This window comes from Pteropus vampyrus, unplaced genomic scaffold (assembly GCF_000151845.1).
Source record: "Pteropus vampyrus isolate Shadow unplaced genomic scaffold, Pvam_2.0 Scaffold2, whole genome shotgun sequence".
Taxonomy (NCBI): Eukaryota; Metazoa; Chordata; class Mammalia; order Chiroptera; family Pteropodidae; genus Pteropus; species Pteropus vampyrus.
This window is the reverse complement of record NW_011888783.1, coordinates 3,925,660-3,939,083: the sequence shown is the minus strand read 5'-3', so window position 1 is coordinate 3,939,083 and position 13,424 is coordinate 3,925,660. Positions and strand designations below refer to the sequence as shown.

Sequence of the window (13,424 nt, the reverse complement as noted above, 5' to 3'; positions counted from 1 at the left end):
ATCCCATGGTATGAGGTTTTTTGCAGCCGTCTTCCTCCTCCGTCCCCCTCCTTTTCCTCCAGCTAGTAAATCCATTGTGGGAAATGGTCTTCCTCAAACAAGGAACATTTACTATGGGTGTTACTTCTGGAAGCAGAATCACAGAGCAGTATTGTTGGGAAGAGACATGTTTAGTGCTTCTAAGATGGGGTTTCTAAGCCTTGGGCTTATCTAGTAAGCCCAAGGCTTAGTAAGAGAAGAAAGCAAGACTAGACCAGAAAACAAATCCATTATTATTTTTCAAATATACATGCCTGAGTATAGGATTGTTTTTTATTGTCTTGCCTCAGGAATGCTACTAATAGATAGAATATATTTCATTCCACAGGAAGATTCTTGCATCTTTTATAGGGAACAATATTATGTGCAGCTTCCGAATTGGGCTAAATCACAAAGTCATTGTTTTCATTTCTAATTTATAGATCACCAATAAAAATAAATGGAAATAATATTGTAGGCTTTACAAGTTACAGTTTTTGCAAATATTTTTATTGTTACAACCACCTTGCAAAACACTTAAGCTTTGTTATATTCATTGTACAGTGGCTGGATGAGAGCCAGATGTCCTCCACTGGTGGAAAGACCATGTTCACTCCCTGGGGGTGCGGGGTGCAGCCCTGAGAATCTGTAGCCAGGGTTCAGGGGAGGTTCCTGATTGGGTGAGAGAGTGGGGATCACGTCAGATTAAGTCTTAAAGGTAGTAAATTCAAGAAAGAGAAGGAGATGACTCCCAAACCAGTGTTGCAGGAGTAGTTAAGACTCTTCACAGTGGGCTCTGTAGAGCCACCTCAGGGATCAAGGAATGGAAGAGATCAGTGCTCCTTTCAGTCCCCTGGCTGGGTGAGCCCATCTTGACTTTCCAGGCTGGTCTAGAGACCTGCATGGCGATGAGCAAAGCCTGTGCCTGTGGTTGCTGTCCTCTCACAGTCCTAGGGGGTGTGTGTGTGTGGTGCCCTTTCCTAGTTTCTGCCCTTATTTAGCCTAAACCATACAGTCAGCTACTGATTATTTGATTTCAAAGCGTGCCTGCTTAATGCAGTCCATCCAGCCTGCATCTGGGGGCAGGAACCCTGGCTTAGGCTGTGTTCTGCCTCAGCCATCCACACTTGAAGTTTCTGGGGTTGTTTCCTCATCAGAAATGGCCTTGTGGCCCATTTCATCTCATAACACAAAATTTTTCTTCTCAGTAAACTTCTCTGTTGTGACCCAAGTAATTAGGCTGCTGTTGAGTAGCGTTTGCTTGTCTACTTTCCTCCTGCCCTATTTCTCCTATAGATTCATCAGATCTTAAACTGTTACCAATCTTCTAAAGCCAACTGAAACATACATCCAACTTTCTTACTCTAATTGCACAGCTGTTGCTGGAAACATAACAACTAACATGGCCAGTCTCTGTCTGCACTGGTCCAATCCAGAGATGTTTCTTCAAGGCCTTATCTAGGTTTAACTTTATCTAGGGACCTTGGAGGAAAACATAGCATATTGTTATTATCTATCAAAAGAGCACTATAGGGCAAGGGGGCAGTGACCTTGACCTACCACTGGTCAACCAACTCTGTGGTCCCATTCTACGTCTCTGGACCTCTTATTTCATTGTCTCTCTATAATAAGAGGGTTGGACTTGCTACTGTGGTGTCTTTTAGTTCTGACTAATGATCTAACTTTCTACTTTGGTTGGTTTTTATATGTGAAAAACCACACATCAGACCTCCCTGCTCTATGTCCACCACCCCAAGGACTCGGACTCTGAATGGTTTTTTCTGATAAGTCAGAAATGTGTACCACGCCATTCATGTAAACACATCTAGGCCATCTAGCCCGTGATAGGGAATGTGATTTATGGTAGCAGTTGCTGAGATCTACATAGAGGATTGTCTTTCTTCAGAGCCAGTTGACTGGAATGGAAGTTAGAACCCTGAACCTTAGATATTTCTCCATGTACTGGCTCAGACAGAATTTGTAAAAGACTTGGCTGCTCTTGCTGAAATATTTGCATTTTATTTAATGGTAGCTTACACGTTTGAGCAGTGTTTTGCAGTTTTTACTCATAGGTTTATTTGACCTTTTCGAAATCTCTATAGTATAACCAAGGCATTTATGACCATTCCTGGGAAAAGTCCACTTCCAGTATGCCTGAGGTGTGGATTCCACCACTTCTGCCAAGTTGTAGCATTTGCCCCACTGTGCTGCTCATTGTGAAAATGCATTAATTAGCACTGTTTGTCAAAACCTTTCATTTTACATCAAGCACTGGAAAAGTAAATAGCAATCCCCTAGATAACATAAATGAGTAAATATAGTCGGATTGGGTTATACGAAATGGTAACAATCCTCTTCTAAGGGTGCACCTTACTCTGACTTTAGAGACTCAGGAAGGCTGCAGCTGGTATCACGTGTTTTATTTCCAGGCCACAGAGTAAATGGCTCTTGAGTAAAACAATAGCATTCTTTACTAAATTTTGTTTTCTGTTGGTTAGAGTTGCAAGTAACCTTGGAGGCCATTTTTCTGGGCAGAATTGTGTCCCCTGAAAATTCATAAATTGAAGTTCTAACCACCCCCACTCCAGCACCTTAGAATGGTGACTGCATTTGGAGTTAGGATCTTTAACGAGGTAGTTCAATTAAAAGGAGGTCATTACGGTGGGCCCTAATCTAATATGACTGGTGCCCTTATACAGAGATTGGGACACAGACACACACAGATACACCTGAACACACAGGGAGAAGATGGCCAAGGAGAGGGGCTTCAGCAGAAACCATTTCTGCTGACACCTTGATCTCAGACTTCTAGCCTCTAGAATTGTGTAAAAAAAAAAAAAAAAAAAAAAAAATTAATTCTATTGCTTAAGCCACCCAGTCCAGTTGTGGTATTTGTTACAGTAGCCCGGGCAAACTAATACAATCATATAGGCCTGACTTCATTCCAATATAGGTCTCTTCACCCAAATCCTTGGAAGATGGTTATTTTGCCTGGGCTTGGCTCTTCTAGTGATGTAGAACTTGCTTCCTCACAAGGTCGATAAGATCTTATGTCACTTAAGACTCTTTCACTTGAGGTGGCAGAAAACCTTACCCAGAGTGGGTTAAGCGAAACAGGCAGTATACTGTCTAACTGAAGAGTCTAGCAAGTGGCCTTAGGTGTAGCTATAGCCAAGTCTCAAATGCTGCAATCAGAACCTGAGTCTCTCCATCTACTACCTCTGTCTCCTATAGGGGAGGGTTTTTCCCCAGGCCTATGCTGGAATCCCAGGCAGGTCCAGGCTTACATGTTCCCACAATCAAGTCCAACTAAAAGGAAAGAAGGCTGCATTCCTTTTGTTGCTTAGCAGCTAAAACAACAATATCTATTGTACTGACTGCCCACAGGTCTGACTTTGGGCTAACACAGCCTACTCCCTCTTCAGCAGAAAAGCCCTTCATATATTTGAATGTCCTCCTACAGCTTTGCCTCTCCAATTCCCTCAGGGATTTCCCCCAGAATATCTTATCCCGGACTTTCTCCCTTTTATCCCCCTCTATATTCTGGTTCCTTTCTTTTCCCTCCCTCCCTCCCTCCCTCCCTTCCTTCCTTCCTTCCTTCTTTCCTTGTCTGTCTGTCTTTGTCTGTCTTTCTGTCTTTCTGTCTGACTTTCTGTCTTTCTTTCTGTCTCTTTCTCTGTTTCTCTCCTTCCTTCCTTCCTTCCTTCCTTCCTTCCTCCCTCCCTCCCTCCCTCCCTCCCTCCCTCCCTCCCTTGATCTTTCTTTTTTTTCAGGGATCTCTTAATTGTTCTCACTTTCTCCCTTCGTTCTAGCTAAAGTCAAAAACAATGGGATTATTATCTCCTTTTGGTTTGATCATGATAACTCTTTCAGCCTGAATTTTGATGAATTTATTTAGTTCCCTCAAAGTTAGCATAGGGTCACCTAAAACTCTTGAGGCCTTTTCCAAGTGAATTGCTATGCCAAATGTCAATAATTCTTGTTTGCAAATTATAGATAGGATTTGCATTTTATGTATACCTCAGCCCATCTCATGGAAAATTTTTAAACAAAATCATGGTATGGGAGTGTATGTTTGGTCATTTGACTTTTACCCAGATAGAAACTATAACAAAACAGCATATTATGTTCTCCAAATGGTTGGTTTCCATTAATCAAGATTGTATTTTGTTTTAAACATCCTTATTTTTCTACCTGGAGATAGATACCACCTAAGAAAAAAACATATAAACTAAAAGAACAATGGAGAGATGTAAATATGGCCAGGAACCAGCACAGTAATCTGGCTGATAGTTACCATAATTATACTCTTAGCTCATTAGTCACTTGGAAAGATTTGAAAGCAGTAAAATAAAGAATGACTGAAGACCAGCAGAGACTTAGTCTTCACTTTTACCTTTGCTTTTTCTTGCAGAAAAAGTAAAGGAAGTACTGAAAGTTGCACAAAACATACACAGCTAAATGAACATTTTCCTCCATTCACTCATCTGACATACAGTGTGGTCGTTATGCTCTGTTCTGTAAGAATGGATCAGTGACCACTATACCTGCTAGGTGATGGAAGCTTAGTAGCTTCCAGGATCTCTGTTGGTGATCTCTTTGGCTGTGCTGTGGTTGGTATGGGAGTGCCACTGATTCTGAGCTTCACGGCTTGTGTGCTCTTACTCTTCTGATGAGATAGGCCTGTGCATAGCCAGGAACTCTGTTATCTGCATGTGCACATGTGTTGAGGATCCATTGTATGGGTGTTTCAAAATCTCCAAATAAACCATAGTTAGCAATTCATTGAACTATTGCTTATCTCCATAAATGACTTAATATTTATATTCGAGCATAGCCTATTAACATTCATCAAAAACGTTGCCAAATATGAACATCCATTTTTTTAATCATTCTAGTTTTAGGATTCTCTTATAAGTCATTTTATTCTTTCACATGCCCATTACTTATTCCTATACTACAATCATGTCTCTTAATATATACGTATATAATTATAATAAGTGCATCATTTATATTTAAACCTCATTCACCACCACATCCCTGGCACTTAGTACAGAGTGTGTTCAATGAATTTTTGTTAAATGATGTAAGTATTTGTGTTTTCCCTTTACTCTGTGAATATTTATTGAGTGCCTTCTACAAGTCAAGCACTAGATGAAAAACTGAGCCAACATTATATGAAATAGACCTCACCCTAGGTAGAGCATACAGTTGAGTTGTCATATGGTTACAACTGAGATAAGGGCTGTCAGAAGAGCCATATGATGCTCTGATCACATGTAAAGGAGCTGAGTGAGATATGAAGGAGGAATAGGACATCTGGTCACAGGGACGGATGTGGACAGTGGCCCAGTGGGTCCATGCGGCATTCATGTGGCTGGAGAACACAGGACTAGGAAGAGCCTCATGCCAGATAGTCTACAAGGAAAGATGTTTTGTAGTAGAATCTTGTTTTCTGTGATCAGTTCTAAGTCAAATAAACTCTTTAGACAATGAAGGGTTTGGTTTGGTTTCTATCTGTTTCTAGATTTGTTTATGTACTAATATAACTTGAATATGAACACACACACACACACACACACACACGATATTTTATGATACAGTGCCCAGGAAGCCACTGTTTAAGAGACTCACCTAGTGGTTCTCAGCAGGAGGTATTTAGAAAAATGTGAGAGGCATTTTTAGTTGTTTCAGAGATGCATTTAACATGCAAGGGTCAGGGATTGTAAACATCCCGCAATGAAGGGGTGAGTCCCATTCAGAAAAGAATTATACCATCCAAAATGACAGTGGCCAATTAAGAAACACCATTTTCAAGAGAACAGTGCTGCTTTTTGCCTTCATATTTTATCAATTTACATAAGATTATGTTACATTATATTGCTATAGATTCACTGAGTGCTTGAGCAAGACAGGCTTCTTTTGAGTACAAAGATAAAAAAGACACTGTCCCTGTCTCCCAGGAACTCACAATCTTATGGGTACAACAGTTGTAGATTGTGACAGGTACTCTGGAGTATAACAGCAGAACAGGGGGAGGTAGGATCAATTATTCTTAGAGACATCTGGGAAGGTTTCTTGGAAGGAATGACCCCTTTCAAAGATAGGACGCTCACAATTAGGGTACCAGTGCCAGAAGTCGTGTATTGGAAAAAGGGAGAAACATGTCAACAGTTCTGTCACTTCTAGCTAAGCACCTGGTCTGGGCATGAGGTGTGGCGGTTCTTGCTCAAGTCACTGATGCTGTGGCCATGTCTTCTCTCTTCTGTCTGGCTGCTTTTGCTAACATTGTGGCATGATGGTAGCTCAGGCCACTTGCTTGGGGTGGTAAATCCAAGGAATGCCAGCTATAATCCTTTCAAACCAGCCAGCTCTGGCAGTGGGACACAGGGAAATGCCATGAGAGGACAAGAAGGGAGAGAGAGGACAAGAGATTCTAGACAGTTACAGTAAAACCCTATTCTGCTAGAGAGGCGGAGAAATCCTGGCAGGGCTTTCATGGCAACATTACATCATGGAGGTTGATTGGGAGGAGGGGGATGGATATGAGAAAAGAATTTTTTAGACTAAAATTTAACTCTTTCAAGGCCTAACCTTATATTTTAACTATTTTCTAAAGAGTTTGGATAAATATTTTCCTACCTTCGTCAACTGACTATAGGAACATGATCTTACTAAGGTCATCAGTATGAATCAGTGATTATGTTGGAAATAAAGCTTCATTCTTGGAGAGATTGGCACTGCTTACATTGAATACTTATATTAAATACCGGAATCTTGACTGTAATTAGCAGCTGATGTCAGCCTGGTCTAGAAAGACATATGTAACAATATCTGAAGGAATTTTTTTAAATGACAACTTTATATAGACCATAAAAGGATGATCTGGGAATGATAGAAACTAACCTAATGGTGAGACATTGTTTACCATTCAGAAAACCTAAACTCATTCATACATGAGGCAGACTATAGACTATGCTCCAAGTATCTGGTATTGATGGCCAATCTTTCTCATTAGGAACTAGTGAAAACTCTAGCCAAGTGTAGCTGAGGAAATTGGCTAAGTGGTCTGTAACCTGTTTGGAATGTTGCTCTCTGAATTTAGTTTGTTGCTAGTGTACCTTCATCTAGCACCCGTGCCTTTGAGCTACACTTGTATGCATTGGAACCCGTGCACCTTTGTGTACGGGCTTGCAATACAGATGGCAGAGAATTTTCAGTCTGTCTGCAAATACTCGACCTGTGATGGATAAAAACAGTCTTCAGAGTATTTTGTTTTTATCCGTGGTGTGGTTTTTCGTTTTTGTTTATTTGAGGAACTGTTGTGTTTCTCCAGCAGAGGCTTTGCAAAATGTTTGCTGTTAAATTCCTCATTGGGACGAGACTGGGTTCTCTTTGCATGGTGCTGCTCTTTTGTCTCAGATCTGAACACTGTAGAATAATCCTGCTTAGTCTTTCTTTGTTGCTCAGATCCTGTGTTGGCTCTGGTATAAAGAATAATTTCCAGATTGGATCTAAACTGGAATAGTTCACTCATCTTTTCATAAATTCTTTGACTTTGATCCTTTTTATAACTTTCAGATACCCTCCCTGTCTGTAAACACTTGGGGTTTTATGGTTAATCTCTGTTCCCATTGTTCCCTCTGCTTGTCATGTTCTTCCCACCTTTTTTGTCCAGTCGATTCTAAACAGGTATCCCTGAATTCCTAGAGATAGCTAAGGGCCTCTCTGTGCATGCCTCTTGGAATATTACATTTTAACTTATTTGCTTATGTGCCTGTCTCCCCACTAGACTGTAAGTTCCTTGAAGACAAAGAGGATTCTTTTCATTTTTATTCCCCTGGAGTCCAGTATATGGTTCATAGTGGTATCTCGATAAATGTTTGTTGAGCAAAATTTATGATCATTGTGGTTTAGAGGGATTCTTGGAGCATTCAGCCATATTATAGATGGTTAAAAGTAGGGCATTATAACTAACCTACACCCTGTTAGAAATTGCAGAATGACTCACAATCAATTGCATCTATATTTGAATACCATCTGTCTGAAAGAAGAAGTACCAGTTTTATTATAAGATTACGACCAATTTGTCCTGCCTATTATATCCTGTAAATTTCGGTTGTATAAGAAATTAGAATCTCATAAACATTTTTTCCCTACTGTTCTATTTTGTTCAAATACAAATCAAGGTGTTTGACAAGTGATTTGGATTTTCCATGGTACGGTGTGTTCTGCTGAATCATTTGCTCACTACCAGTTATGTTCTTCTTTATAGATAAGTTCACTTACACCAACCACCTGTTCTAAAATTGCCTTTATTTGTTGCCTACTTTTATACTTACTGACTTCCTATTGTGAAATAGGAAAATGAAGATGTTGTTTCTGAGCTTTTTCATTAGAAGTGCTCAGTAGGTATCTGTATCTCAATAAGAAGCATTTTCCAGACTATTCTTCTGTATTTCCAGGCCTAAAAGTGACCAGGAAAATTCTAGGACCCTGAATATGTGCTCTATATTCAACATAAAGAATTTGATTGTCCAGAAGATGATGTAGTAAAACATAGTATAATAATTCCATTTTATTAGCAAATCCTTAATTTCATGAGAGTGAATATATTTCTTTTCTAGGGCACCACAGATTTGATGGCTTACAAAAATCAAATTTATTTCCTCACAGTTCTGGAAGCTAAAAGTCCAAAGTCAAGGTGTCAGCAGGGTTTATTTCTTCTGAGGACCTCTCTCCTTGGCTTGTCCTAATCCAGGTCTCACCTGGTCTTCCCTGTGTGCCTGTGTGTGTCCTAATCTCTTCTTCTCATCAGGACACCAATCATATTGCATTAGGACCCACCCATATGACATCATTTTACCATAATTATCCCATTTATCCCAATGGGTTAAATGCCCATTTCCATTAGAAAAAAATGCAGCTCACTGCCACCATTACTTTAATTTTACATAAACACATTCTTTGAGGTTGAAGCAAATCTGACTAGTTTTCAATGTAAAAGTAAAATGTAAAAACTGTTCTTGGAGTTATTTCTAAATGGAGCTTGTCTCTAATCCTAATGTAACAGAAAGATATACATAAATTTGATTCATCAGAGGAATCTTCGGCTAACAACTGCTCGAGAACAATGTTAACATCATGTGTAGGAATGCAATCAAGAACTACTATATTTTGTAAGTGGAAATACCACTACTAAAAACAGAATGCTATAAATAGAATGATGTCATTTTTTTTCCAAAGACTATCGATATACTAGAGTGATAAGAAAATAATAATTAAAAGCGAGATATTTAGTGGCAAACTTTGGGGGTACGGTTAGGCTGTAATCTGCCAGTTATCTCAGAGTAAATGCTGCAGCTACAGGTGCCACCAGTGACTATTCTCAGGGCAAATGGGAAATGGGTTAAACGCCCTATCTCCAAATACAGTCACATTTTGTTGAGGACTTAGGACTTAAACATATGAAGGGGGGATGGCGGTAAGGACATAATTCATCCCAGAATAGTAAGTAATTGTCAGTTTAAATATTGCATTCAGATATTAAAAAGATTCTTATGTTGCTGAGATACTTTTCAGTGACGAGTCAATAAATGTATGTCTACTTCTTTCCCTTTTTGTAGATCTAAATGCTGTCTTCCTTTCTGCTCATAATCTTATCTTTGCTGATTTCCTGAAGTCACTGACTTCCCCAAAATGGTTGGTGAGAAAGGAATGCTAGTGCTCCTCTCTCTTTTGGAATTCTGGAATAATAGTTTTGTCAGAAAATAAAAGGGTACTTGGTTATGCTTTAAAACAACAATAACAATAATAGTAATAATAGGCTACCATTTATTGAGTGCTTATTTGGGATAACTCAGTGGTTTGTAAATATCACAAACCTGTAGAATAGGCAATATTATTATACTTGATATATGAGGAAACTGAGGCTCAGAGAGATGAAGTAACTTGCCCTGGGTACTTCTTATTTTTCTTTTTCTCCTCTAAGGCACCTGTTGGGTCCTGAAGGACTTTCAATGGTGAGATTAAAATGTGGGAAAGAAGTGAAGGATGTATCAAGCTCACAGCCACTTGGCTTGTTGATGGCAATTTAAGACCTAAAGGTCCCAGAAGTTTTAGACTCCAGTGACTGAATTACACATGGTTAGAGGTTTGAAGGCATAGCACAATCTACCTCTTACACTGGGCCAATGGACTCTGTGTTACTTTACTTCAGGATCTTTGGACTGTGAACTAGATTGAATAACAGTTGTCATGGCAACCCTGATTCAGAGGTGGGTTTAAAAGAAAGGTTCAGGATAAGCGATGTGAACACAAAGAAGATGTATTACCAAATTTTCTTAATGATAGGATTATAGGAAAGTATTCCTGGGAGCTGCTTGGAATGAGCTATCCTGGCTGAGTATCTGAATAACCTAAGGAACTTGCAGAAGCACAGTGACTAGGTGCTGACCTTAGAGATCTTCACTGAGAGTAGCGTGGGCCTCAACATCTGTAGTTTTTAACACTTACCTGAGTAAATCTGACATACAGCCAAAATTAAAAGTAACTAATGAGCTAGGCCAGGGATTCGCAAGCTACGGCCCACTGGCCAAATCTGGTCTGTTGCCTGTTTTTGTATGGCCCATGAACTAAGAATGGTTTCTTCACTTTCAAGTGGTTAAAAAAAATCACAAGAGTAATAATTATTTTGTGATATGTGAAAATTACATGAAATTTAAATTTCAATGTTCATAATTCATATTTTATTAGAAAATATCCATCCATGCTCATTCATTTACATACTGTCTATGGTTGCTTTAATGCTACAACAGCAGAGTTGAGTAGTGCAAGACACCTCCAAAGCTTAAACTACTTACTGTGTGGCCCTTTATAGAAAATGTTTGCTGATCCCTGAGTTAGGCTAAGTTGAACTCATCAGCAGAGCTGGTTTATAACTTTAAAAGGAGATAAAAGTTTATGTAACCTATGAGTTCATGTATTGTATTTTGCATTTTAATTTCCTGTGGGCTTTTTTGTGTTGTTTGTTTCCTAGCAGAAGGACCCTGGTTGATGTATCTGTAGCAAGTTTGTCCAACAAATTTTTTTATCAAGAGTATTGAAACATATACTTGTTCCCTCAAAACATACAAGTACAAAGAACAGAATATCCACAAAATATGATGACCCAGACCTTTTCAATACTGAAGATCTCCTAAATCCCTTCTACTATCCATTTCCTATCCCATTCACACCACCACAACCACCCCTTTTTTCGGCCTTTTCCCCCATCCTTCTGTTCCATATTTGTAGTTAATACCAGCTGGATGCCTCGAAGCATTTCCTTTCCTTGATCCAATGTTGGAAAAAGGAAACAATATTTATAGGAATTATTTTAATATGAAAATGTAGTTGTGCAAGATTAGAAAAATACCACTGATTGTCATATTGGTTTATTTCTTTTACCTTCTAGTTTTCATCCACTTGAATTTAGAAAACAAAAAAAGCATTAAGGTTAGGAAAATTAACAGAAATGGAAAACAACCAAGAAAGAGAAATCCCTACGATCAGCTTGTGTTTTTACAGCAGCAGCTGCCGTTTGCTTCCAAACCAGGCTGTCCAGTTCAGAATAAGATCACAACCTTATGCTTGGATGCACTACTTTGGGCTTTTGATTATTTTGTTTTTACTTATGATTTTAGTAGTGGTGATTGTGAGGGGGGAAATGAGCATATCGTTTCATGCTTTTTTAAAAAAATAATAAACATATATCAATTGAACTAATAGGAAAAAGTATTTGATTTCCTAATAGTTTATTATTCATCATTGGATGATATTTGCTGATGACCTTGAGAGTCTCCTTGTGAAACTGCTTGGTGTCTTGGGTATTACAAGCGAGGCCACATTCATATTCGCATGTTCTCATTTTTATCCTGTCCTTCCCCTATCATAGTGAAGTGGCTACACTCCCAGGCATATTTACCCTGCAGCCATCTGGAACAATGCCAGCAATGTCATTACTGATGGCAGTGTGCCCAGACTATCTTAAAAAAGCATTGTCTCTGCTACTAATTAAGTTTCAGGAAGGGTGATGTTCGCTTTTATATTAACAGGCATTTTGAAAGGCTGAGGGCAGATATGTTAGAAGCAATCTTATTCGTAAGTTCATGTTTAAATTTAATTGTCCTTTTGCTTTCCCACTCCTAAATTTGGAATACTGTCTGCTAGATGATGGATGGTTTGGGCAGGTGAAATATAGGTAATATTTACATGTTTTGTATCTTATACTGGGGCTTCAACTTATTTTCCTTTGCTTTCTTCAGGGTTCTGTACATTGGCCTGGCCTGCAATACGGCTCGCTATATTTATATTTCCTATCTGGAAAATGCCTGGACTGTTCTCCCCATGGAAGTTCTTCAAGGTACGTTAACATTTGGAATTAGAATTATTTTTCCACCTGACTGAGCTATGACTATGTAAAAGTTCAGAGGCCTTCAATATCTGACCCTGTAAAGGAAGGGCAGATCTACTGTTTTATCTGATTTTGAAGTAGTTAAGGAAGAGGTGAAATCAGTGGGGCTGGTTCTTCAGTTATTCTGAATGCTGTTCTGTGTGTGTTGAGCCAAACAAAGCTGGATTTGACTCACACCCTTGTGATTATACAAAGAAAGAGAAACTCTAGAATAAACTCACAATTGTTAGGCATATACATCCAAAGGTGGTTTTAAATATACTAGATTACTCTGTTAAAGATTTGGTGTTTTGTTTTTATAGGTATAACTACAGTGGAAAAGGTTCTCATAATTATTTTATATCTTCAGTTATTTTTTATCACATTTAGTGATTTATAACTAAAGCTATAGTCAGGCTATTGTTTTCCCTTTAAATCTTTGCTCAAATATACTGACCTGAGTTCTTCTCTTTGCTTCAATGTACTGTTTTCCTTCAACCTATAATTCTGAAAAAATTCCTAGGAGGCTCTTGCCATGTGGCTTAAGAGCAGTGAAAACATGGATATCTATTCTAAGCTCATTTTCATGTTAGCTCATATAATCCAGAATATAGCCTGAAAACCTGTTGGTTTAGCTAAACCACTTGGTGGTTGGCATTATGATTAAAATAAAGGTTGAGGACAAGTTCATTGGAACTGAGGTCTTCTGGGCTAGCCCAGGCTCCTAAATCATTAACTGTACTAAGTAGTCTATGGTTATATACAATTTCATTAGCTTTATAGATTGCTGTTATCATTTTACTTAACCCTGAGGATGCAGATGTAGCACAGTTAACATAATTTCTTGTCATAAAATCTAAAATGGAAGACTCTCAATTATACATCTAAACAAAATAGATTCCTTTATCAGATCCTTTTGTGACAATGGCGAGGAAAAACCCTATCCTAATTGAAAGGAGATGTAATTTGTATT

The 13,424-nt window shown here is 38.7% G+C and overlaps 1 protein-coding gene across 2 annotated transcripts in view; it reads left to right on the top strand.

Annotated features, from left to right (window-relative positions):
• Positions 1–13,424, top strand: part of MFSD6 (major facilitator superfamily domain containing 6) — a 57,920-nt gene that overhangs the window by 30,292 nt on the left and 14,204 nt on the right. For both annotated transcript variants that reach the window (XM_023528795.1, XM_023528797.1), the window contains one exon: positions 12,324–12,421. In XM_023528795.1, coding sequence (XP_023384563.1) covers positions 12,324–12,421 — 98 coding nt within the window. The remainder of the gene's footprint in view (positions 1–12,323; positions 12,422–13,424) is intronic.